At 35.1% G+C, this 26,550-nt stretch overlaps 2 protein-coding genes across 5 annotated transcripts; one reads left to right on the plus strand and one right to left on the minus strand.

Moving 5' to 3' along the window:
• Positions 1-2,263: 2,263 nt before the first annotated feature.
• Positions 2,264-6,275, plus strand: LOC144700781 (2-oxoglutarate (2OG) and Fe(II)-dependent oxygenase superfamily protein). 4 transcript variants are annotated; one of them, XM_078572307.1, is made up of 9 exons: positions 2,265-2,574; positions 3,137-3,307; positions 3,888-4,050; positions 4,139-4,214; positions 4,707-4,776; positions 4,842-4,922; positions 5,172-5,228; positions 5,299-5,410; positions 5,499-6,275. In XM_078572307.1, exons 1-9 carry the CDS (start codon positions 2,365-2,367, stop codon positions 6,062-6,064), a joined length of 1,506 nt encoding a protein of 501 aa, XP_078428433.1. In that variant the 5' UTR covers positions 2,265-2,364; the 3' UTR covers positions 6,065-6,275. The 4 variants fall into 4 exon arrangements, with proteins under 4 accessions (XP_078428434.1, XP_078428433.1, XP_078428431.1 ...); XM_078572305.1 differs by having other exon boundaries at positions 2,269-2,574; positions 4,139-4,256; XM_078572309.1 differs by lacking the exon at positions 2,265-2,574 and adding an exon at positions 2,967-3,051 and having other exon boundaries at positions 4,139-4,256.
• A 4,019-nt stretch (positions 6,276-10,294) lies between these two features.
• On the minus strand, positions 10,295-11,657 carry LOC144701487 (heavy metal-associated isoprenylated plant protein 39-like). Its single transcript, XM_078573295.1, has 3 exons — positions 11,522-11,657; positions 11,325-11,400; positions 10,295-10,704 (listed from the first exon to the last, which is right to left on the minus strand). The coding sequence occupies exons 1-3, from the start codon at positions 11,531-11,533 to the stop codon at positions 10,412-10,414; spliced, it is 381 nt and encodes a 126-aa protein (XP_078429421.1). The 5' UTR covers positions 11,534-11,657; the 3' UTR covers positions 10,295-10,411.
• Positions 11,658-26,550: the final 14,893 nt, after the last annotated feature.

A 26,550-nucleotide genomic window follows, 5' to 3' on the forward strand; every position in this document is an offset into this window, starting at 1 on the left:
GCTATTAGTTTGTTCTATGTTATTAAATGTCTTTATCCAGGTAGTCAAGTACAAACAAGTATTTATAAGGAAGAAATTAGACATTTTATCACATGACTCAATAGAAAGAACTTTTAATATTGCATGACATTAATATTCTTACAAAAGGATAACACTTGGAGAGATTAATTTTGGTAAAATAATGATTTGGTAGAAATATTAAGTGGGATGGTTTGCATGTGAAAGAGTATCAAGCGTGTACCAATTGATAAATGCATTGCTTTGTTCCAACAAGTGCAGGATAAGAAGGGATCAGATGTATCAAAATAGTGTACATGCTATTTAAAACATCATTTCAGAATAGGATAAACTGGTCTGTTATGTTATGCATTATTATTGAATAAAAAACCAAATAAATTATAATTTGGCTACCAAATAGAAAACAACATGTGCAATTTTCATGCAATAAATTTGAAATCTCAGTATTAAATCCATTAAAGTTTAGGTTTCACAGACTTGAATTTAGAAAAATGCTAGTGAATAAATGAAGATGGATTATGTGAAACTGATTTGCCAATGCTGAATTTCATCTGTCATGCCACAAAGAGATGAGAATAATAATGTATGCAAGAAACACCAATGCTGTCTGTTTGAAATGGTCATGAGAATTTCACAAAGTATTTGTCCGCATGGATAGCAGGCAGATTCAAAATTTTACTCTAGAAAATGAACTAACATAAGTTCACTGAAGGGAACTTGCTCAATTTTACTCAATATACCCAATAAAATGTGAGACAGGGAAGCAAGATCACCATTTGACTAAAAATAAACATCACCCGCCTATTTACATTTTGATAAGTTTTAATATGAGACAATCTTAAATGACTAAATATTGTGTTCAATGAATTTTGACAAAAAAATTGATCAATATCTTGAATCTGTAATTTGGAGAGAAATCTGGGATCGAGCCTACAAAAAGCACTAATTAAAAACTAACAATTCATGGATATTTGAGATAATAAAATAATCAAGACAATATACCAGTATGGACAAGTCAAATGAATTGAATGATTTTAGAAGATAAATTAGAAAAATCCGTCTGGTTCTAATAAAGTTTGAAGAGGTTTTCTCAAATACAAATATTTTTTTCCATGACCATCGATCATGATCTCGAGGGATCTAGGGCAATGATAATTCTGCTAATACAATCTCGAGGGATCTAAGAATTGAAAGCTAATGCACAACAAGAAGCAACAAAAAAAGCTGAAAAAAATAAAAATTCATTCGACTCACCGAATTCAAGGACAAGCACACAAAATGTAATCAGTCTAACATTCAGGAAACCAAATGTATTCCAAAATTCTGTGTATTTTTACCATGTTCAAAAACTGAAGCAAAGAGAAGAGGTTGGAGATTCTAAATTTGACTTTATGGATCACTGATTAATAAATAATGCAAAAACATATGAATGCATCTGAATGCTAATAAATAATGCTAAAAATTCAGTCTACTCGCCAAATTCAAGGACAAGCACTCAAGATTTAATCAGCCTAACATTCAGGAAACCAAGTGTATTCCAAAATTCTATGTAGATTTTCACCTTGTTAAAAAATGAAGCAAAGAGAAGAGACTGGAGATTCTAAATTTGACTTCATGGGTCACTGTTTAATAAATAATGCTAAAACGTCTGAATGCATCTTCAACCAATATGAAACAAATTTGGAATAATTTAAACACTTCCTTTATCTCATTTAGTTTTCAAAAATTTAGACCATTAGCCGGCAACAATCAATCTTAATACACCACTTGAAAACTCCATCCCTTTTTTTTTATCAATTTATTGTGAGCTTGTAACCATAGTAATATAGAAAGATGAGAGTTCCCCATTGAAATCTTTGACATGGCTATATACTTTTAAAGTAAAAATAGTTTTTTTTTCTCTGAGAAATAGTAGATGCATTATCTTTGAAATTACCTCTCTCAGATTTGGACTCTAACATTGGGTGATTAATGAATAACCATGCAGTCATTTTATTAAATAAGATATGAATCAGACCTATAATTTTTTAACAAGATTTAAGTACTATAATATCTCTCCGAACTATAAGATTTTGCTCCAAAACACATTAAAATCCTTTCTGCTGTGGAAGTTTGAAGTACAATATCCTTTGAAAAACTAAAAAAATTCCTGCTTGCTGACAAAGTTCCATTTTTTTAAAACATAGCAAGAATCATTATAAAGAAATACCTGCAATTTACGTCTGGAAACATCAATATAGCTTCAGACAAATCATACGTAAATTCTAAGAACAATATTTATGATCAGTTCATGGAGAATGATTCAATCTTGCGTTGATCTCAGGAAAAGGAGGGGTGTTGGAGAAGATGGGCATAAGAATTGAAGGGAAAATCGAGAGGGTGAACGGTAAAGAGCTGAGTTACGATGAGTTCTCTGAGAAGTATCTCATGAAGAACGAACCCGTCTTGTTGACGGGTCTAATGGATCGCTGGAAGGCTTGTGAAGAATGGGTAACCGAAGATAGGCGCCCCAAACTGGATTTCCTCTCTGCCCACTTTGGGGATTCCCCAATTACGGTGTTTTTCTTGCTCATACTACCCTGTCGGAGACGTTTTTCTTGCTATTTTCTTGAGACTGAATCAAATGTTCCTGTCATTTTTTATCAACTTCATCCTATGTTCTTAGTGTACTGGTGATAATTGATCACAGAATAAGGAGGTGAGATCATATAATTTTTCTCCCTTCATCTGCTATTCTTTTAAGGATCGCAATTAACGCCATGGTGTCCCATAAAATTTTTAGGTGCCGTAAATTTTTTTCTATTCAATCTCTTCTTGGAGAGAAGAAATTAACTGGACTTTGTTTCATCATTTCTGATTCATCTGAATTGACTTTGTAACATGAGTCTAAGTATATTTATCCGTTGGAAAGCATGATCTTAATCTTGATATTTACTCCATAGGTTTGACAACCCGAGCTGGAAGATGAATATTTGTTGACTACCGCAATTTAAATGAACAAAGACACATTCATAGTTTATTGCTTCTCGACTGGTTCTCATCCTGGACATTTCATATCATTTATGGAATTTGGTATTTCATCTTGATACTATAACTCGAGCTGCACACTAAATTGAAGGTTGCGGACTGCACTGCAAGAGAGCTGACTGATCAGAAAAGAACGGAAATGTCGCTTTCTGAGTTCATGGATTACTGGCGTATGTTACCCTCAGGTAGCTGTAATAGCAACAGGAGTATCAGTAGAAATAATCACCCTCTTCTTTATCTCAAGGACTGGCACTTTGTTAAGGTTTGATGATGATACTCTGTGCTTCTTTTACCCTTTTCTACGCAGAAAGTCATACGATTGAACCTGTTTTAACTTTGGTTTATTCTATTTATCCTACATTTAACACTGTTAATTGTAGATACAACCTCAATTCACAAAATCATGAAAAGAGATAAAAAAAACAATCTTTTTGGGTTTATTGATAGCACCTGATAACAGATTGTTGATCATCAGGTCTTGGGTGTCTTTGTAGAGTCTTATGGAAGAATGTACGGAGACAGGAAGAAATTTGGTGGAAGATCCTTCATAGGGCTCTTTATTCTCTTCATCTCCCCCTTGTTCCCTCATATTCAATTCTTTTTAAAAATCCCTAATGAGTTAGTTAGCTTCTGAGAAACTAGACAAACTCGTAGAACACTAGTTTGGACTAGAATCACACATTTCATTCCAATCTATGTTCCGTAAATAGGCAATAGGAGATTCCAATTTTGCATAAAAGCCTACCAAAATAAAGAATGATCATTCTCTTCCTGTCTTTACACAAGTGTCAGCTTCCCGGCCAGATTATTGGGTATTTCTCACCATTTCTCTTCAACCTCAGGAATATCCTGCATATGTGGCATACAAGACTGCATCCTTTTTTAGAGATGATTGGCTAAACATATACCTTGACCATTATGGGATGCAGCAGGGTTCAAATGTTCAGTGTGATCAAAATGACGTGAAATGTTCGGATTATCGGTTTGTTTATATGGGACCTGAAGGTTTGATTATAGTTGTTTTGTGGATTTATCGTATTTTTGGAATTATAGTTCAATATTACTGAGTGATTCAGTGATGTCACGTGGCCAGGCACGTGGACTCCTCTGCATGCTGATGTATTCAGGTCTTACAGTTGGTCTGGAAATGTGTGCGGGAAGAAGCATTGGTATCTCCTACCTCCATCCCAGAGTCGACTTATATTTGACCGGTACTTTAAAATTTTTCTTTTATTTATTCATCAAGGATTAGAAATACAAAGCATTACTAAATTATGGATTGTTATTACTTCTGCATTCTTGACTTATTGAAAGGACTACCATTATGGGTGTTAAACATGCACGGATACATACCAGCAAAATATTTTCACTGATAACTGGGCAAAATGAATAATTTAAATTTCACTAGTTTGGTTTTAATTGGATCTGAATTAAAATGCTTGTGCTTATTCAAAAACTGTTGACAATGTTGAGGCACTGTGACATTGACAATTCTGTCATAGCTAGAATACACGAACAAGTTGATAAATTATGTGATCGGATTCTTCTACTGTATTACTGTCTTTATTCTAAGGAACAACTTAGTTGTACTGTGCAGACTACGTATCCTTCTTACTAATGTATTTTATTGGATGATCCTTAGATTTTTTTAATCTGCACAGGTTTCAGAGAAATACTGTTTATGACATCTTTGATGAAGTTAGTGAAAAACAGTTCCCAGGATTTGGGCAGGTTTGTTTTCATCATGGAGCTGCCTATTTACAGGTCGCCAATCTGAACGAAAATTTTACATGCAGACTATTTGGCGTGAATGCATTCAAGAAGAAGGTGAAATTATTTTCGTCCCCAGTGGATGGTTTCATCAAGTTCACAACATGGTAAGGTTCGGATATCTCTTAAAATTTCTTCATATTTGTGGTTCATGGGTTTTGCTCTATTTGCATCTAAAAATTTAATGCCAAATTTTCAACCGGGATTTATTGCTTTGAAGAATTTTTTTAAATTTATTTCACTGATAATAATATTTATGAGAATAAAATGATAAAGCTTATGGTTTTTGTCGTTTAATATTTCCTTCTCCTTACCTGCGCTTTGCAAGTTTGACTATATATAATGTCATTTGTCAGGAGGACACAATCTCCATAAACCACAACTGGTTCAATGGCCATAACCTAGACTTTGTAGTGAGTACAGAAAAGACATGAAATTTACGATTTCTGTTGAAAAAATATGACAATATCAAATTTTCTCCAGTGGAAGTTGCTCCTAAGAGATTATTGTGAGGCAAAAGAGTACATAGAAGATATCCGCGACATATGTGACGATTTTGAGTGGCTGTGCCAGAGAAATCTCGCAGCAAACACAGGTGAATGGAGTCAGTTAATCATTTGTATGAAATTTGATAAATATTTCTTTAAAAATCCTGATTTTATTTATTCCACTAAATTCTGCAGGCATGAATTTCTATGATTTCTTCATATTTATATCAAGATTTACTGTTGCCATCTGGGGCCTGCTGTATCATTTAAAGCTAGTGGAAAGCTCAGAATTTTCAATGTCATCCAATGTTGTGAAACGCCTCATCTTCAACCTAGTTTCTGTTTATAATGTTGCGAAGAGTATGGAATATGTGGAAGCATTTAACCCTGAAAATATCCATCACTTCCCTGGAGAAGGTTGGCATTCATTGGTTGGTGTGAGGAGAATCATGGGAGAGGATAGATTCCAGGAGTTTGCAGTGGCCATCATTGAATCTATTGAACTTCCCGATGAATTCAAGCAAAGAAATATTGAGTTTAGCATTGATTCATTGATTTCTGAGGGTTTCAGTTCTTCACAATTATCTCAATCAGTTCTTCAGGAATCAAACTATCCAAAACACTCCAGGCCCAGCCTTTCGAGCCCTGCTGATTTGGTGAGACTAATTGAGCATCTTTTTGCTGCACCGGATGGTGTTTGCTATGGATTGGATCCAAGTTTTTTCCCAGATATCTCATGTAATCTGTTCCAAGAACACTGAGTCGGCTTCTGTTACTGGGAAAAATTCATAGTTATCTGGTTTGACTGAATTTTTTCCATTTTAATGCCTGATACGCCATTCACTGGCTCTAGGAAAGGGGAGGCAATATCTTTGAAAGGTAAAATATAAGACCTTAAAATGTTTTTATACTCCAGCACATCTCTCTGTTGTATCATTCAAACTTGGATATGGAGATGACTTCTCAGATGCATTCACCTTTTCCATAGAAAGTTTCATCACATAAGCAAAATATGTGTTTTTAAGATGCTACCTAATTATGAAAACATGGAGGAAATGGTATTGGGGGGGGGGGGCGTGGTGCTCATATTTACTCTTTTGTTTTTGGAAAATCGAATTTCTTCAGGGAAAATTGATAAAAATCTAATAATGCTTTAGGAATGGTCTATTGTGGATGAGTAAGAGAGAGGGAAAAGAGTACTCTTCTCATAATTAGGAAGATATGATCCTCAATGAGATATATATATCTACAGAAGAAAAGGATTCCTTATATATATATACGCATGGTTTTTTAAAACTCCAAAAAGTTCTCCTGTGAGGTTGTCACAGTTTCTATCTATACTGAACGCCCGCACCCCTCGCCGGCCTACAAGAACACCCCTCTGGAGCCCCTTCAGCACACTTGCATCACCCTCGCCGGCCTGCAAGAACACCGCTCCGGAGCCCTCGTCCTGCACGCCTGTTTCCTGCTGCCTATCGACAGCTTTTGGATCGCATCAAATCATCTTCAAGAAATTGCTTCTAGAGAAGGTCGCCTCCAAAAAATCTCTTCTTGGATCACCCTCGCCCTCACCGCCACCACCGTTCTCTCCTCTGCTGTCACCACCATCATCGTCGCCTTTGAATTCTGCCATGCGCTGCTGCCGTCGTCACTGCAAGTGCTGCCTGCGCCGTCGCTGTTGAAGCCACCTCCTGCCCCTACACCTCCACCCCACCTGCGCTCACTGTGCGGCCCATGCATGCCAACGCGCTCCTCACGCTCTCGCGCACATCAGTATCTCCGCGCACACCGGCGCCTCCACGTTGCCCGCGCGATCCCTCACACGCCCACGTCTTTGTGCGCGCCCACGCTTGCGCGTCCGGTTCTCCCTGCATGTGTCCGCACCCTGCGTGCATGGCCGCGCCCCGCAAGCTCTGCGTACGTGGGGGATCGACTATGTGCATGGCCGAGGACGATATCCCCACGGACTTCGGGTTTAGACCCATCCAGGTTCCATCATTTCCCCGTACCCGCAGTCAAATTATTTCTTTCATTGCTGTCGTCATATGTGTTACTCTGCCTAGTAACGAGATCTTGTGATAGGGATAGCCACTTATTGTCGAGAGGTAGGGATTTCTTGTGATACGAATGGACCTAACCGTAGAGGGCATGGACGTCTTTTGGGTACTTGGTGCCCGTCACAATTTAGTGGTCTAGTTGATTTTAATTGGGATGTTGGGAGTCTGACATTGACTTGACAAACTCCGGGAATCTAATTGATCTTTTCGGACTCGTCAGTTCTGTCGTAATACTTCTCATTGATTTTCTCATGCTAGCATACCATCATTTCGTATCATTTACATCACTTGGTTTTTTTTAAATGTGTGTAATACGAGCCGATCGATCCCGACGAGCATTGTGTTACATCATAGTACATAGTGATATATTATTTAATCGAGATCATGGAATTCTGTTTCCTCCTCGAACAACCATTAAAACTGGAATGATATAGAGACGATTACTATGGTCCATTCATAAAGATGCAACACAAATTTAGAAATGGTTCAGAACATGGAATCCCACAAAGTGCATAGGGTAAAAACCTACCCAAGAGGTACTTGGTGACATCTCATATCAATAAAGGAGCAGTTAAGTGTGGGCCCCACAATTATATACTTAAGGAGGGAAGGCATCCATCATGAATCATCAGGGCATTTAGAAATGGTTCATACATGGAGTTTTATGAGTGAAGGAGATTCTTCAAGGCTGATGAGGAGGGAGCTGATTTGGTGAGGTCCACGCAGATCTGGGTACCGTTTCTAACATTTGGCATATTTGCGTGTATTTGTTGCTGTCTCTCTCTTCCCATAGCGAACTTGCTCTCATTCTTGGATTTTTTAGGGAGACAGACATTTATAGTTGAACAATTCAAAATATGTGTTTCTGGATGCATTCTTTTCCGTCAAAATAACCTCATTTTAATTGGGTCTTGGGTGGATCAATGTCAGCATATTTTAATATCTTAAAATTGATAGTGATGTGTGATATAATAAGCTCCCTAGATATGCAGTGAACTCCTGCAATGCGAGTGTGATTATATTAATAAACCATTGATGAAATCAAATGTTAGTGTTTAATTTGTCATTTATAATTGAATTAATCAATAAAACTTATGAAACCTTGACTTGTAAAATAAATATGATTAGCTATTGGCCAGCAAGTGTTATTTCCACAGTGAATGATGATTAGGTAATTAATAGGATTATAACGGGTGATTAGGCAATGCAAACATACATTTTATCAGATAATAAGTATGGTGAGATGAGAAGGTGATAAAGATAGATATTTGTATGAACTAATGTATATAAAAATGGAATAAGTGGGCATATTGGATGATGGTGATGGGAAATATGAATTAAATGATGAATAAAATGACGAATATATGTTGATGGATGGATACCGGTGTATTGGTATTGAGAACAAGATAACAAAGTAAGTGCAATGAACTCATTTAGGTCCCTATATTTTGCCATGATCAAGGAAATTGTGGCAGGGGGATAGGGTATCCACATCTCTTTTGCCTTCTAAATATAACAAATGATTTGCACCGAGAAAACTTGATTTATCTCAAAACTACATTCTTTTACTCACAAAACTACATTAAACTTATTATTTTAAAAATATTTAATTATGAATATTAAGTCAACAAATCTATGCAAACATAAATTAAATCTCAAAAAATTAGAGTATCATTCAAAATACAAATTTAACCACTTTAGTATTTCCGAAATCCATCTAACATAATTTTATTTTAAATAAATTATAAGATTCATTTTTGTATAGTGTTTATAATGTTTTTGCATATCGTTAAAACTTTCATCCTTATAATTTTATTCAGTCTAAATTTAATTATTCATATCAAACTGATCTTCTTTATTTCTCAACTAGAAAATAAAATAAAACATTTTGTATCAATTTAAAATTTTTAATATAAATTATGTAACTCTATTAAGAACTTATTATTATCTACAAATTTTCCCTAAATTTCCACTGCAATCAATTCTAATGTAATCCAATTTTTGACTGCTGAGAATAATAAACAATGATAAAATATCATTCCCATTTCAATTTTATATTTTATTATTTTTAACTTTATTGCTATTTATTTTCCTCTATTATTCCGATTTTAAATAATTTCCAGTCTTCTGTTATTGGCTTCTCTTTTAATCATTTTAAAGCTTTTAAATTTTTTTATCCATTTTCAAAGCTTTAGCAGGTAGGTATACTCTAATTGCTATTTATTTTCGCGGGCATGTATATCTCTAATTACTCATCTTTTTGGCATATTCTTTATTTTCTTTTGATTTCAGATGTTTTATTTTTGAAGGAGTTGATAGAGCTGCTTCTAAATGATTCTCATGTTGAAAGAAAATTAGATAGAAAAGTTTGTCGAAGTTTACCATGTCTACAAACTTTATTTCTTCTATCTTCTTTTTTATGATAGAAGAAAGGTTATCCTAGAAAATCCTTATACCCTATAAAAATTAACGAATGGTCTATCTAGCTAGCTTAGACTATGCACATAGTGAAATTTCAGAAGAGCACCAATGTATTCATTTTCGTCCATATACCTTGACCTTCAACTTTCAACATCTCCTTTCAGGTTGTCTCCAATCTTGATATGGATAGCGCACAAAAGGAATTAGCTTCTTTGTGCTTCTCGACTTCTCTACCCAAGAAAATGATTTCTTCAACGAATAGAAAATAACATACGTTCTTTCTGCTCTACGTGGTTGAGATATTAACTTAGTCAAGCTCGACATTAATTCTTAAACGACGTTTGCTTTAGGAATTCTCCAACTCAATGGTGTCACACTGTCTCTGTCGCTATCCCTTTCTCACGTTAAACAAAGTTGAATAGTGGCAACTGAGAGGGGAATGATGAGGACAAGTTTGTAATAATTCAGCATCTCAAGAAATAACCTACGAGCAGAGGCGGAAAATATGCTTCATCAAAGAAAAGGATGAAAGAATAACTTGATTTTACATAGCACTCTCCGAAAGCAGCGCCGATTGAATTTACATGAGCTGCGGCCACTCAACTCCGATCCTGTACAACAGATTAGGTTTCAGCAGATGACGCAAGAATTGGGGTCCTCTTCTCTGCTGATAACCGTGTAGTGCGTGGTTAAGTGGGGATTGTAGGCTCCGTAGAGGTTTACGAGCTCAGCGAGATGCTCCGCAGAGTCCTTCTTCGGCTCCTCTTTTTTGTTCTCTGTCTTCTTGGGTTCTTCCTTGGGACCAATGGTGATAATATGCGCGTTCCAGCGCTTTCTGAGCTTCTCCACAACCTTGACGGGGTCGATCGTGCCGATCACGGTCATCTTCTTCTCCTTCATGTCCATGGACATGTAATTGATCCCTGGAGCAGACAATGAAGAAGAAGACGATCAGAACATCCAAATATTACCGAGAAACAACAACGATATATAAAGATAGATTTATAGAGAGAAAGAGAGAGATTGATAAGTAGATAAATAGATTCATTGAGACAGAGAGAGATGGACAGAGAGTGAGAGGAGAGAGAGGAGAGGGGGAGAGAGAATGGGGAGGGGGAGGGAGAGAGACACAGAGAGAGAGAGAAGAGAGGGGGGAGAGAAGAGAGAAGAGAGAGGAGAGCGTGTGTGTGTGAGAGAGAAGAGAGATGGAGGAGAGAAGAGAGAGGAGAGGAGAGCATGAGAGAGAGAGAGAGGAGAGAAGAGAGAGGAGGAGAGAAGAGAGATGGAGTAGAGAAGAGAGGAGAGCGTGAGAGAGAGAGAGAGAAGAGAGATGAAGGAGAGAAGAGAGAAGAGAGAGGACAGCGTGAGAGAATGAAGAGAGATGGAGGAGAAAAGAGAGAAGAGAGAGGAGAGCGTGACAGAGAGAGAGAGAGATAGAGAGAGAGAGAGATAGAGAGAGAAAGATAGAGAGAGAAAGATAGAGAGAGAGAGAGATAGAGAGAGAAAGATAGATAGAGAGAGAGAGATAGAGGTTTCTGGGTACCTGGGAGCACGGAGACCGCCATCATTGCTTTTCTCTTCTCATCGTCGTCGGCAACATCCACCTTCACCACGATCTTCTGTGGTCATCATCGAAGCATTACACGTTAGATGAGCCCATCGTTTAATGGTATTATATTTTTTATATTGAATTCAGGAGGGGTGGGGGGAACGAGAGATAATATTTGGAGGGAAACGTACCTTCTCTGCCATTAAAAAGCGCCTGGGGAATCTCCAAGCTGTTTTCTCTGAAAGTGATTCTTTTTTGACGAGGGAAAATTTAATGCACAGAAGAAAGAGATAAGAATGAAGCTTAGCGGAGAGAAAATTCGGTGGCAAAAACTCGGAGCGTGTGTTGTGGAATAGCAGCGGATTCAGTGGTGCAGATTTATCGGAGAAGGAAAGGGAAGAAGCTGACTCTAAGACGCACTCGGTCGTGGAGCCTAAGTTACGCTAATGCGTTGAATGGGTCAGAACGATCCGGGAACGCGGATGGAATCTCTCTCTCTCTCTCTCTCAGAGTCTGTGACCGAGTATTTTTCTCTCTCATTGGAAGTCAGCGTCACTCTGTGTCTTCCAAGTCGACGGCAATAGACATAGCGATAGCCAAAGAGTAAGGGAGAGAGGGAGAAAGAGAAAGGGAGAGTCCGAGGACGTGGATGTGCTACGCTCAATGCAGTAAGTTTTGGAAGCATCGACGGGATAAAACCAGCCGCGTTAGAAGAATAAATATTTATAGAAAATCAGGGTAGTTATCATTTATGTTCGATGGAATTTTGAAGAATCGTGGCCCCGCATAATGTCCCTTTTCTTGTCTCTGGCGTCATAAATATTCGCTTCCTCTTCTTATTTAAATGACACAGTCTCTTTCTCTCTCTTTGTTTCTCTCTCTGTTCGTGTACGTACACCGGACAAAGGGTAGGCGTTCCCAAAGTTATTGCAGCATCCAAACCATTCTCGTCGTAAATATTATCTCTGGTCTTTTACTTAGCATTTCGCTCTTCTATTTCAGTCATTTTTGGGCAACAGCCGGGGATTGTTTCCCGCACAGTGAACCGTTGGACTTTGGTATTTTCAACGTTCGAAAATGACAAAAAATGTTGCCCACTTCAGAGGACCAAAAAAGGTCAAGCAAACCAAAGCGTGTATGGATTAAAATTAGGTGTGAAGAGTTAATTTTATAGGTTGCTTGACAAGAAAGAAACGGTCTCGATAGATACGACGTCAACGGATATTGAAAAGGTATCGTTGGCATATTCAACGGATAGAGAGATAACAGCCAAATTAACTCGGTCCATCTTGTTCAATGTTTACAAGGTGAAAGTCTACGCCATCCCTTTGTACCCCAATCATAAGTAGAACGGGGTATGGAAATATTCATCCAGATCGAGAAATAAGTCATTATTGGATGACCTCAGGTAGACATGGGGTAACCCTGGAAGTTGCTAAGACCATGGTTTTACCGTTCTCTCTCTCTCTCTCTGTGCATGTATGTATATATCTATCCACATAAATACAGAGATAGATTGATAGATAGATAGATAGATAGATAGATGGATGGATCGATGGATAGACAGATACATATATAGATAGGTATATAGAAAAATTGACAGGCAGATAGATAGATTGATATATAGATAATAGATAGATGGATGGATGCCTAAATGGATGGATGGATGGACTGACAGACTGACAGATAGCCTACTTAAAGATAAGTTTCGTAATTGGGACTTGAATTACTCATATAGAGCAGAATGCCTAAAAGGATCCAAAATCTGAAGAATATTTGGTTGGAGATGGGAGAAATCATTAAAGGGGAAATTGAACAAGGCTTCATAAATGCCTGATCCATAAATTGGACTAACCTAGATTATTTGGAAAATAATCTATTAAGTGTTTAAGATATGCGACAGAGAAATTGGGAGAAAGATGAGAAGATGTGGTGCGCCTTAAAATATCGTTACGGAGATTAGAGTGAAAAATATCTATGTATTTGGTGTGAATGACAGAGCTATTTGGAGTTTCACAACCCATGGTGATAGGATGGCATGCTGATTTCAACACAAAATCAGAATGCCATCATTTAGAACTAAGAATCCAAAAAATGTCAGTAGTGATTAGGAAAATGATTTTGCCTATTAAAAATGAATTTTTTCCCACGACGTTTCCTGAAAAATATTTTTCCAACGGATCTGAACAAAAACTAGGAATCCATATGGCTTCTAAAAGTCTATGCTGTTTTAGGAATCCACAGATTCACGATACATATCATAGTTTATTTAATGGCGAATGAAGGATACAATAGTGGGTGGAAACCAAATATTTGGGAGGTTCCATTCAAGCTAGATTGTTCAATTTTGCAATTAATTCAGTAATTTTTACTACACAAAGGGAGGGAGATCAAAGACACCATTCTGAAATGTTTTCTACTCTTGGAAATATGGAAAAAAGAAATCTTAGAAAATGGGAGGGCAAGAATAGTGTATTATTTATCTCTTTCAGCCATGTATTAAAATATTTTCACACCTACAAGAAATATTTCCAAATGATAAATCCAAGGATTAATAAATTAGAAACTCAATATTGTTCCCACCAAACATGCATGGATCTATACTAATCCGATGGATGCCACCGCTCAACCCCATGCGCAAAATTATTTTTGAATGGGAAATCTAAAGGTAATCCTGAACTAGCAGCAGGATGGACTATTTTATGCAATTGCTATCATAAAATCAAGATAGAATTCTCACATTATTATCCCATAATCACAAACATCAGAGCTGAATCTTGTGCCATCTTAGAAGAAAGGACACTTTGTGAGAGAACCGGAATGGAAAACATTATTGCTGAATCCAATGAAAAATATACGTGGCACCACATGGATAACTTCTATTGGCGGAAAGATAAAGCGGATGACACAACGCCATGTTACAAGTGTTTTCAGTTTTTTATTTATATTAATATCTTTTTTCTTTTATCTTAGGGACATGTGGCGCAATGTCGACCACTGATTTAGAAAGACATGGAATGATCTGGCTGTTCGTCACCATCAATTGCAAGCATTGAATGCCAACAACCCTAGATGATGTGCGGTGGTGGCAACGAGGACAGCGAGAGAATATTTAGGTTAAATTGACATCTAAGAATCTTCAAATCTCCAGGCTTGATCCAAAAATCTGATTGAGATGAAATTGTATGAGTGGCCTCATCTTTACTTCGTCTATTTGTCCATATGGTTTGATCTATTAATTGAGCTCCTGATCTTGGTAAAAAACATCTTTAAGCTTAATTCCTCTTAGAGGAGCATATTGAAAGAAAGTGAATTTTGAAGGTCCATCAAGGTTGTTCTTGGTGTATCTAGTGTTTGGAGAGGTCAACAGCGAATTGAGGAAGTAAATCTGAATAATGAAGATGGCTTGATCCCGACACCATCATCTTTTTTACGTCTTGTCTTCACACTCATTAAACACTAAATCAACTACGTCATTTCGTTAACTCTCATCTTTGTCCTTCCGTTCATGTCTTTCTTCACCCTAAGCTCTAGTCCTACTCGCTGGATTACGATCCATTACTAGTACGATACTCATCCTATCCTCTCAAACTATTACTACCTCTGCCGTTATTACTGTCTTCGCTCTTTCACCATCTCTTACGCAATATGTAATCCTTCTCACCTTTTAGAATTCAGCATTCAAAAGAGCTATTTCCCTAAAGTCTGTTCTCTGTGGAGATGACCCTTCATCATTCCTATCTAGATAAAATATTCATGATTAAAGAATCATAAATATTATTGATAAAACTCAAATTTACAGCAACATAAATTTTACCCTAATTTCGAGGTTATCAATTGGCGCCACTGCCGGGTAGTGGTTTACATTAGGAATTTTACTCTCTTGTTTGGTTATTATCTTTTGTATAACTAACCTATTTTAGATTAAAACTTGTGCATTAAATTTCTGTTACATCCAACAAGAACATACATGTTTCTTTTCTAGTTGTGTGATTTATTCTTGAGATTTAGCAATTTTGATAAATTCTATATGAAATGGATGATAGAAACACAAATATACACATTAACTTAACAAATGAATTTTAACTGGGGGAAATGATGGATATTATGTGGCCGTCAAGCCAATCACACTACCATGTATATTTAAGTTAATTGAATAAATTATTTACATTCATTATTATTCCGTGTGATGTTTATAATGAAGTCCATGAATCGTGCAATGACATAGTGAATTATGATGAGATCATAATACAATGATCACTAGTCTTTAAACATGTATTCTAAATATTCCTATTCGAGGATAGTCGAGACGGACATCGAATTATTCGGATAGAATAGCACTAGCTGATCCTACTTATTCAATAAGTATACACTAAGGACATATAGTGGGTGCTCTTTGGAGAAAGAGTTCACTGAATTGATCCGTATGAATCGCTGAATGGTATTATACCTAAACATCAATCAGGTTGATTCAAGTCACGGTTGTATTAGTGATCCACTGACCTGAGACACCAAGGACATCTCGTAAGTGGCCGACTACATTTTGACCGTGATATATGAGTCTCTAATCATGGGATTCAAATAAGTTCTAGATTGGATGTAGTAAGAAGCTTACGGAGATGATTGAGTGGTCAAGATGGGATCATCCGCCCTCGGTATAAGAGGAGATTGACTCGAGGAAGACGATGCAGGAAAAGCCCTGGCCAGGGTAGTGAGTATATTGGAGAAGGCATTCTCCAATGATCCCCGTTACGCATCAGTACTAATCGAATGACGGATTAGGGTTTGACGATAAACTATGCTCTAAGTCATTTGAGAGTCTCGGGCGGATGATGTATTATACATATACGGTAACCAATGACAGTAGAGGTTCCATGAGCGAGTTCGAGACTACTCGATATCTTCTAGAGCACGAGGTGTAGCTTGGCACCCCACGGGCTGGAAAATTAACCTGTCGATTGGGTTAAATCGATCCTTATTTAATTAATCTATATGTTGATATAGTTAATTAATAAGGTTGGCCAATAAATGTTATTGGGCCATTAAAGTTATTAACTAGAATGATACATGGGCCTAGAGGGTCACACGCACAAGGTCATAAGGGCATTGGTGGATATATTTTTCTTTGGAGGGTTTTTTGAGAAAAAACCTTAAGTGAAATATAAAAAGGGAAAGGGGTCTCATTTTAAGCACCCGTGCAAGTTTCATTTGAGAGCTCCCTCCCCTCTCCACTCTCTTTTACACTCATCCAAGGAAGAGTGTCTTCATGTTGAGGAGATCTTCAAGATTCTCAAGAAGAAGTGAAGAAGAAGACGTGGAGATCCAAGCGCCGAGTGAAGTGATCGCGTGGATACTTCTAGAGGCCGGACGCGTGAACGGCTTCAGAACGATCTCAGAACGGCAATGTCAAGGGTGGAACGTGTTCCCCAAAAGTTAATACAAATGTTTTGTTTGATAGATTGATTGAGAATCGATCAACCACGCTTCCGCATCCATGGAACAAAATTCAAATGTATAAATTATAATTAGAAAATATGAAATGTAATCCGCTTAAGTTTAATTTTTTATATTTATTCTTTTGCCATATGTTCAAAACATTTATCAAGTGTAAAGAGTAAAAACTAGCCGTTATGCCAACGATCTTAACTTTACAATATCTAGAAATTATAGTTTTGTTTAATACATCATTTTATTCAAGGTGTCACCATTAGACACTAATATATTTTTGTATTTAATATTCATTAAATCATCTATATATTTAACCTCAAATACTCAACGGTAGTAATTTCCAATTTGATGAAAATATTAAACAAAACAAATGAGATCAAATGCACACAAATATTTGAACAGCATTAAAGAATAGGTTTATCTTCAAGTTAAATTACATCCTAGTTATATGTAAGGAATTTTACTTGTTCAACATATGGTCAAACCTAAGAAGCATTTTAACAAAGCTATTTGGTATTCACTTACAACTAATCCACTAGTTTAGTGAGCGCCTATTGTTGTTGATCACAATCCCTGCAAAGGCATGCGTTACTTTTAACATTCATAAAAACAATTATTGAAGCATTTGCTAAAATACACTGAAAATTGTATCTTATATTATCAGTCATGATATAATCATGAATAAAAGTTTGACTTAGAGAGAGTTTGAGTATCCCTTCCTAGATGTACTTCCTCTTCAAGAAAACATAAACTCAAGAATGATCAAGTGATACTGAACAACTAATTAGCCTTTAACAATAAAATTTAAGGTAAATCATTTCTATAAAGTACTTCATATGATGAGTAACCTATCATATGAAGTACTCGCACATACCTTAGAAAGACCACCAGAACCAGGCTATCCATATATAATTAAACGATTGATAAATATGTATTTCCAAGAAGGCAAAGATCTGGAAAATTGTTGTAAGAAAATAGATGATTATTTGCAAAAAAGAGATAGAAATGAAAATTTTTGTTTTGGTTATCATTAGACATCTGATGCAACACTGTCTCATATCATTGATGACGTATTTCTTTATTTCATCTACAGAATAATATTTAATGAAGGCCATGAAGATTGTAAATGATACTTTATAAAAAAATCAAGCATTATGTTTGGTTCACATCAATTCAAAATATCATATTTTAGGATGAAAATGGGTGCATAAACTCAATTTATAAATTAACTTAAAAAATGAAACAATGTAAGACCAGACTTGTTGCCAATTGATGCAGTCAACAAGAAGGATTCGACTGCACTCGAACTTTTAGGATGGTGACTTAACACACACTAATATGACTGTCTTTTGTGAATCCATGTAATTATATCCTCAAGTATATGATTGAGATCCATTTCATAATGGAGATATTCTCAAAGAAATTACACGGAGCAACATCTAGAATTTAAAGATCCAAAATATATTGATCACATATGCAGCTTACAGAAATCCCTTTATGGTTGGGAACAAGCTCCCCTAGCTTGGTTTCAAAAAGTTGAGAACACATCTCCAATGTCTTGGTTTCATATGGGTTAGAACAAAAACCTCTTTATTTTTTAAACTTCACATAGCTAATATACTCTTTCTATTGATCCATAATGTTGATATATTAATCATTTATGCGAACATTCATAACATTTAGCAACTGTTTTGCTATCTTCAACATAAATTCTCCATCTGAGACCTTGGTCATAGTCAGGCATTGACCTCATTTCTCGATTGAATGGCTATATTTTGTCGCATTCCAAGTACATCTCATCACTGTTAAAATGTGCACAAAAGGGGAATACAAAACTGATAAAATGCATGTTTATTAGCTTAATATGACCACATTTACATGTTGATTTGCATTGAATTAATCATATATGCATGTTATCAAGCTTAAAATGATTAAATTCAATTTAAGAATGATATTCTAAATTTTATGTATTTATATGTATTTTTGGAGATTTCTCTGATAGCAGATTTTGAAAGAAACAATTTTTTGAGTCAGACTATCATTTTTTCCAATTTTTTTAAAATTAAATTTTGAAAGATGTGATTTTGCTCAGTCAAAATAAATATTTTTTGTATTTTTTGCGATTGTTTTTATTAAATATGAATTTTACAATATATTTTGGGTTCTTTGTTGACTTTTCCTAGCGTAGATGACGTTAACCAATCAGAAAAAATAAGCTATTCTTTTAGCACTAAATTGTTTCGTGGCCCCAAAAAGAGATCATTAAAATATTAATAATACTCTCTACATTCTTTCTTATTGGAATTGTCAACAGCGATGGTTGGGCGACGTGGTAGCATGACAGAGCGCCATGTGTACACGTGGTACATACATGTTACATTTCTATTGGTTTAGAAGAGAAATTTCTGATGTGGCGCACGCTGATGTGGCGTTATGGTAAATGCGATAAAAGCTATTAAACAATATATTTAAATAATTAACTGTAATTATTCATTTTCTCTCTTTCCTAGGGCAACATTTTGTCTCCATCCATATGGTTTGAAGTATAAATTTATGCCCGATCTTTGTGAAAAACATCTTTAAGCTCACTTCCTCCTAGTGAGGGTGATTGAAAGAAAGTGAAGTTTTGAAGGTCCATCAAGTGTTCCTTGGTGTCTCAAGTGCTCGAGGAGGTTCAACAGAGAACTCGGGAGGTTGATATGCAGCAGGAAGATGCCACGATCCCGGCATAATATAGGGATATAAAGTCAGCCTTTCACCTTACATTGATTTTTTTCCGAAACGCTTAGTTAGTTTATCCATCTTCACCATCCATATCCCTCATCCATTACCATCATCAATCCACTCCGGCATTGTCCCCAACCCATCCTCACCTTAACCTTCATTTTACATGCTCACTAAATCATGATGATCTTGTCACACATCTATCTCCTTCCTATTTCAACCAACACATATCACGCCTCCCATTTCTACCATCGATTTACCTCATTCTTGCTATGTTTATCAATGTGTCCACTCGCTTTTACGCTATCTTCCATGCCGTTGTTACAGTCCTGTCTCTTTCTCCTTTCTCAGCCATTTTAATCCCAAATTATCAAAGCCCTAATTAGCCATTTATCCTATTATTATCTACTATCATCACGCAAACATAAGTCCTCTCATCTTCACTTCACCCGATTGAGATCGTACTTTCCCTAGTATCTGTTTCATGAGGAGACGATATGTAACTATCATTAGCTAATTAAATTATTTACAAGTATCAGTAATAAATTTAATTCATAAAACTCAAATTTTCAACGACAAAACTTTACCCAAATTTTGAGTTTATCACAAACCCTTCCCTACCACTTTTCTAAATGCACAGTGTGTACCTATAAACACCAATGCGATTGCTAAAACTGAATATAGAAACACATTATGTGATCTTCAGTATGTGAGACTTAATACTTTAGAGATAGGCTTTTTCTTGATAAACACGTAACTAAACTTTAAATTAAACATAACCAAACTTGATCAAATTGAACAATCTCCAACAATCTTTAAAAGGTAGTGCTCTTGGAAATTTCATCCATAAGAATTTAGACTTCTCACATCATGGATTCAGTTATGCAAAAGTTGTATGTTCTAAGCCATGAAGGGAGGCTTAAAAGACACTTTTCCAGGAAACAAAAGCTGACCTCTATTCTCAATTGAATTTTGAAAAAAATCAAATTTTAATACGTAGTGGGGGACATATATGATTGTTTCTGTGCTCTCTCAAAAAGTGTTTTGAAGCAATTTATCTGTCGTTTCTCTAGAGTTATTGATGCAATCAAGGGGCTCTTGAATCCCCAACTCTTATCGATTCTTCTTGAAGATCTTGTTGATCTTTTTACTATCAAGACTCTCAAGTGGGTGAGGGAGAAAAGAAATACGTAGAAATGGAGGGGGTGGGGGCATCAACCTGTGGGTGACCTAGTGCTTAAAATTGGTTCCTCCTCTATTTATACAATATGTAAAAGGTTTTCATGAAAAGTCCCTTAAAGCTTGTATATTCATCAATGCCCTTTTAATCTTATGAGTGTGACCCTCTAGGCCCATGTATCATTCTACTTAATAAATTTAGCTGCCCATAAATAATTGTTATCATATCTTATTAATTGATTATATCATCATGTATATTAATTAACTAATGGCCAATTTAACCAGCTGATTGGTTAATTTTACAGCCCACATGGCTCTAGACAATGCAGAGGATCAAATAAATTCTCTCAAGAAACAAGTACCATCATCGATTTCCATATATGTAGAGTTCCTCATTACCGCAAGAATCTTACATGACTGAGGGTTAATCATCAAACCCTTATCTCTCATTCAGTCAGTGCTGATGTCTAACATGGATCCCTGGATAATTGCAAACTCCACAATCCAAAATCAGAATTTTCTTAATTTTTGTCATGCTTCCGCAACCCTAGAATTTTCCTCAGTTGTATGTGACCATGAAATATTGATCTCAATGTCGTAGTTCACAGTTGTTTATTCAATGCTTGAATATTCACCCATAATTAAACCGGAAGGATAAAAATTAGATGCAAATTTTTAGGAAAGTAAGTTATGAATAAAAACAGATGAAAAAAGAAATAATAGGGAGAAAAAATTAGGTGAACTGTATATAATCATCTAATAAATAACATGGAATGAAAATTTAAAGCGGTCTCTAAACAAAAAAACAAAGTGGGTTCGGATATGTTTGTGGGGATGAATATGAACAAAAATCGCACATTTTAGATTCACATTATAAAAAATATGTTGTGATTTGGTATCTGGAATTCTGGAAACCAAACATCGTGAAAATATTTATGCAAAATAAAAAATATATTACATGCTATGATGCAACTACCATACAGCATGGTTTGTTTGGGGTCAGTAGAATTGGATGACTAAAGGCCTTTGAGGTGGTAAATGTGTTCTCTATGTTTTCCTATAATAAGTCCACAATCATTAAAAATTCATTTACCAAGTTAACATGGAGGGTAAAATCAACGGAAAACATTTTGGTAAGAAATAATAAAATATGGAATATTTCACGACTTAATGTGCTTGAATTTTATTTTAATTTTTTATAGAATGGATTAGGTATATTTTTGTTGTAGATAGCATGATTATTGTATCATTCATGTAAAGCTTGCATTATATGTGATATGTTGTTCAGCTCTACAAGTGAATCAAACATTCCCCACCTCTAATAATATTTTTACTTTTATGGATTTGTATGGGCCTATTTTAAGTCCACGATTACATGCTATCATTAAGTGAAATATCACTCAATCTTTAGAACAAGATCATTTGTCTTTAAACATGTATTTTTAACATCTTAGGTATTATGAATATCGTAGATTTGTTAGTTATTAATGTGGAGACACTAATGGCCGATTGTAGTTCCTCATAGGGCAATGACTACACAAAATTGACCACTGTTATGGAATTGTTTCTTAGATCTGATACATATATACACCTTGTGGATTGATGATTATGTTTTTAATATGACTTGTGAGTCTCAAATCATGGAATTCACAGCCAATTTATCTTTAGATACATCACTAAGTCAACAAAGGTATTTATGGCATCTAGATAACATTGATTGCACTTAATATCACCTGATATTGGATCATCCAGTATACAACTTAGTCATTGAAGAGGGTGCTCGATATATGGAGTAGGCATTCTCTAATAAACCAAACATTTGTACTAATTATAATGACCGACGATAGTCTAAAAATTAACCATACATTAAGTCATTTGAGAGTTTCACAAAGGTGGATTCTTTTACATACTATGTTACCGATGATGATAAAGGTTCCATGAGAGAGCTATTATACTCCTTTGTAACTTCGAGAGCGCAAGGCCTAACTTGGCACTCCATGGGCTGGCAACTAAACATATCAATTGGGATAACTAATTCCGTGAGAAATTAATGTATATGGTGGTATAGGTAATAAAGAAATATGGCTAATAAATATATAGGGATATGAAATTTTATAACTGGAATAATACCTTGTCTTAGAAGGTCACACACATATGATTTTAAAGCATTAATGAATATGATTAAAACATTCAAATAAAATTGAAATCCTGATTACTTACTATATTACCCATAATTATTTTTTATCTGATGCTGGATTTTTTTCTCTAAATATTTACTTCACTGAATCATTATCTCTTTGTAGCTACATGTCCCGAGACTTAGTTCATGAGGAGATGTTTATCCTCGGAGCATCCAATAACTATTTAACTTGTTATTTCTTTATTCACATTAAAATTTTATTTTAGAAAAAAGTGGAAAATAAAATTATGTTGGCTATAGTTTCTCTTTATCGAGTAGTGATAGCTGAACTAAAACATTTGACAAAATCATCGACAAAAGAGAGGAGTTTGTGAAGTGATTTTGGCAAACCCATCTGTGTGAGTGTAGAAAGAATTAAATTTCTATAAAATTTAGTGCTCTCTATATTTTTATAGAAAGTTCATATCACTAGACGACAATATACTGGGTCTCATTTCCAAGCATGATCACTAAGAGGTGTTGATAGAAGATGATCATTATAATGGAAATGATTTCTCTGTCATTTTTATTTGAGATGCTAGGACTTATATATCTGTAAGTGTTATGAATCAAGATCCTATTTAAAGTGGCAAAGGTTTGACTTTAGAGGTGGGTGAATTAGGCCTTTTTAAATCTATTCTATCTAATCCAGTTAACAATATGAAATATGTTTTACTTATATTGCAAATGAGGTAAAGGGTAATACAAACTCATCTAATTTTTTACACATCTTAGGTTAGTACTTTATGAGGACCGTAAATGTCGAGCAAGAGCTGATGATAATCTCAGACCAAGTTTGTGGGGATTATCCTAGGTGAAACACCTGACAATAAATTTTTGATAAAGATCTGTCATTTTGACCCCAAAAGTCTACTAGGTTCCAGTTAAAAGACTCTATATTTAGTTTGCAATACTCATAGATATGCTCAAAATTTTTTCAATACTCAATGGGAAACAATTACTAAATATATTTCATAGAAAATATCTTCAATATTCGATCATTAATAACAAGATAATTCAATATCCCTTGATTTTACGAAAATATTGATTATTTTTTTCCCTTATTATTACATGTATCTCCACTTTTATATTTATTTATATTTAATATTAATCAAGATCCATTTCACGACCATTGAAGACTTTTTTTGAGATCCTTTGATCGAAATCTAGTGTGATTGTTTCTTTGTGTTGCTTCCATCTTTTGTTTGTAACTTTGAAATACAGCTCAAGCAGTTATGGATACAACTACCCACACAATCAGGAGAGATAATATAATCAGCAGAAAATAATTTCATGATGACTGTTTAAGAGAGTCATTTCTGAATTTTCACGCAAATTGGTTACCATTTTCTCTGTAATTTTGTAATGCTCTCCCCTTCTCCCCTAAAACTCATTAAATACTACATCATATAGAACAATTCTATATTTTGTAGATTCATCTACATTATGTAATAAATATTTCTATTGTTAAAACATAAAAATAAATTAGCATAAACGTCTTTAGAATGATCTTTAGGACAAGGTTCATGAAGGTATGAAGGCATAGTCACCATATTGTCCAGTTGCATTAAATGACACAATTATTGAGCCTATGAACTTTTCAGGGTGTAAGATATAACATTTAATTCTGGAATTGGAGTGAGAAGCCTACTTGTCATTGAGGAGGAATAAAAGCAGAAATAGGAGGATAAAAGTAGAGAGAAAAGTTTTTCATTTGGGATGCATGTAAATCTTCCAGATTCAGAGTGATTGGATAGAAAAGTCCATAATAAAAATTTTAAAAGGAATTAACCAAGGTACCCAAATTATTATCTTCCGACCAAGGTCATTGCTGGTGCAAATTCTAGGACACAAACTTTAAACATATATCTTCTTCAAACCTGCTCGATGAAACGTCATTCTAAATCCTCTATCACTGGGACGAGGTTAGAAAAAAAATGCGCTCAAAAATCCCTTGAACAAGTTCTGTAAATCTCTACGAAAGTAAATAAATTTCCATGATGGAATTTTAAACTTGCTTTTTAAAAACATGAAATTTCCTCCAGGAGGGAAAAAAATGTGAGTTGAAATTAGTTCTAGTAAGCTTTATGGGCTTTAAAGCTGAAAGGAATAAATCTGTTATTTAAAAAATTTCAGCATTGAAATGAATCTATTATGAGAGAGTAAAATAACAAACAATAACTGCGTCAAATTTTAATTGACATATTGACAACTTCGTTATTCACATTATAAACCATAAAAGGCAAAACTAGTAATTGAATTTCATTCACGAATTTAACTTCAAACAGTCATTAATTTTTTAACTTAAATATTAAAAATATTTAATTTTACTCATCTATATTTAAGATTTATAGTATAATACTGTAGTTAAAGCGTAGATACCTGAGGTAGGTCTATACGTTTATGTCGGCGATCATGTTTCACTGTTCAAATGATGTCTCATTAACATAAATATTTGACGAAAGCCATATGACCTGATTTTCTCATAAATTTTATGAGTCCTAACTCAATGATTTTACCCATTAGCTGGTTGATCAAAAATCATATGTTTGACCCTACCAGAAGATATCTAGTACAGGTGTAAAATGCACAGTTCAACCATATGAAGTTGATTAAAATTTTAGCCATAATCCCTGACATGAACAAGCATGTCTGATCTAAGGTAAACCCACTAATTGAGGGTTGAATTTTCATAATCCACTTTTGAAAATTTATCAGAACACAAGTTTATTTTTTAACTAAAATACTCTTAGCCTTAATCTTCAATCACTCCCTTTTTATGACTTTTTGATATCTATATTTCCCCTTTCTTGGATGAATTTGAAAATCTCAACGATACCTTTATTCTCCCCTGTTTTTAAATAATCAAAAAGATGCTGATGGATATCCCACAATAATAGAACCTTCTAAATAAAGGCATCATCTTTTTAAATAATAAAAAGGTGTTCATCTATATCTAATGTGAGAATCCAAAGTGCACAAGGGTAGTACTAGTCAGAGAGGATCAGACAAGAGTAAATATTATAGAATTATGGAAATGTTTGAGAAAATAATCTAGCAGAATATAGATAAAAACAAAACAAAAATATTGTGAAGCATCAGCTGATGAACGAGAATTGCAAATATAGTACAAATCACATAAGTGTCTTTCCTACATATATCCTAATAAATCAGACGATGTGATAAAAATTAACCCAAAAACTGGGAAAAGAAACTGATTCATGTATGAGTATATTCCCCTAGTGTCTCAGTTTTATGGGATCCATCACTAGGATTAGGAGCATCATGTTTGACCCTTCGCATGGCTTATCCATATCTTTCTCCCCAGAATGATAAACATATATTCAGTTACAGATTTAGGGAAGAGATCTACACTATTCTTCTCAGTCAAAATTAAATAATGATCAATATCATATTTGGTGATATGATATTTAATCAACTTAACCTTCAGTTCAATGTAAGAATGCCAAATAGGCCTGTTGGACCAATAAATGTAGTAGTACTATCATAGAGAATGGGTGCTCGATTCAATGAGACCCCATCAGTTGTTTGGTGTTGTTTTGACTATAGATTTTGATAACAACACAGTCCACCTGGTATATACTTCAGCTTCTACCATGGAGAAAAGAATAAAATGTTGCTTCTTATTTGTCCAAGAGATGAAGCGTTTGTGCTATTTGGATCTTGAAA

This window comes from Wolffia australiana, chromosome 3 (genome assembly GCF_029677425.1).
Source record: "Wolffia australiana isolate 7733 chromosome 3, ASM2967742v1".
NCBI lineage: Eukaryota > Viridiplantae > Streptophyta > Magnoliopsida > Alismatales > Araceae > Wolffia > Wolffia australiana.

Excerpts from the sequence above, each read along its gene's own strand:
- LOC144700781 (XM_078572305.1), top strand. The coding sequence starts at position 2,365 with ATGGGCATAAGAATTGAAGGGAAAATCGAGAGGGTGAACGGTAAAGAG. Across the intron at positions 4,777-4,841 it reads AGTTCCCAGGATTTGGGCAG|ACTATTTGGCGTGAATGCAT; the intron begins GTTTGTTTTCAT and ends TTTTACATGCAG. Across the intron at positions 5,411-5,498 it reads AAATCTCGCAGCAAACACAG|GCATGAATTTCTATGATTTC; the intron begins GTGAATGGAGTC and ends TAAATTCTGCAG.
- LOC144701487 (XM_078573295.1), bottom strand. Across the intron at positions 10,705-11,324 it reads GGCGGTCTCCGTGCTCCCAG|GGATCAATTACATGTCCATG; the intron begins GTACCCAGAAAC and ends TGTCTGCTCCAG.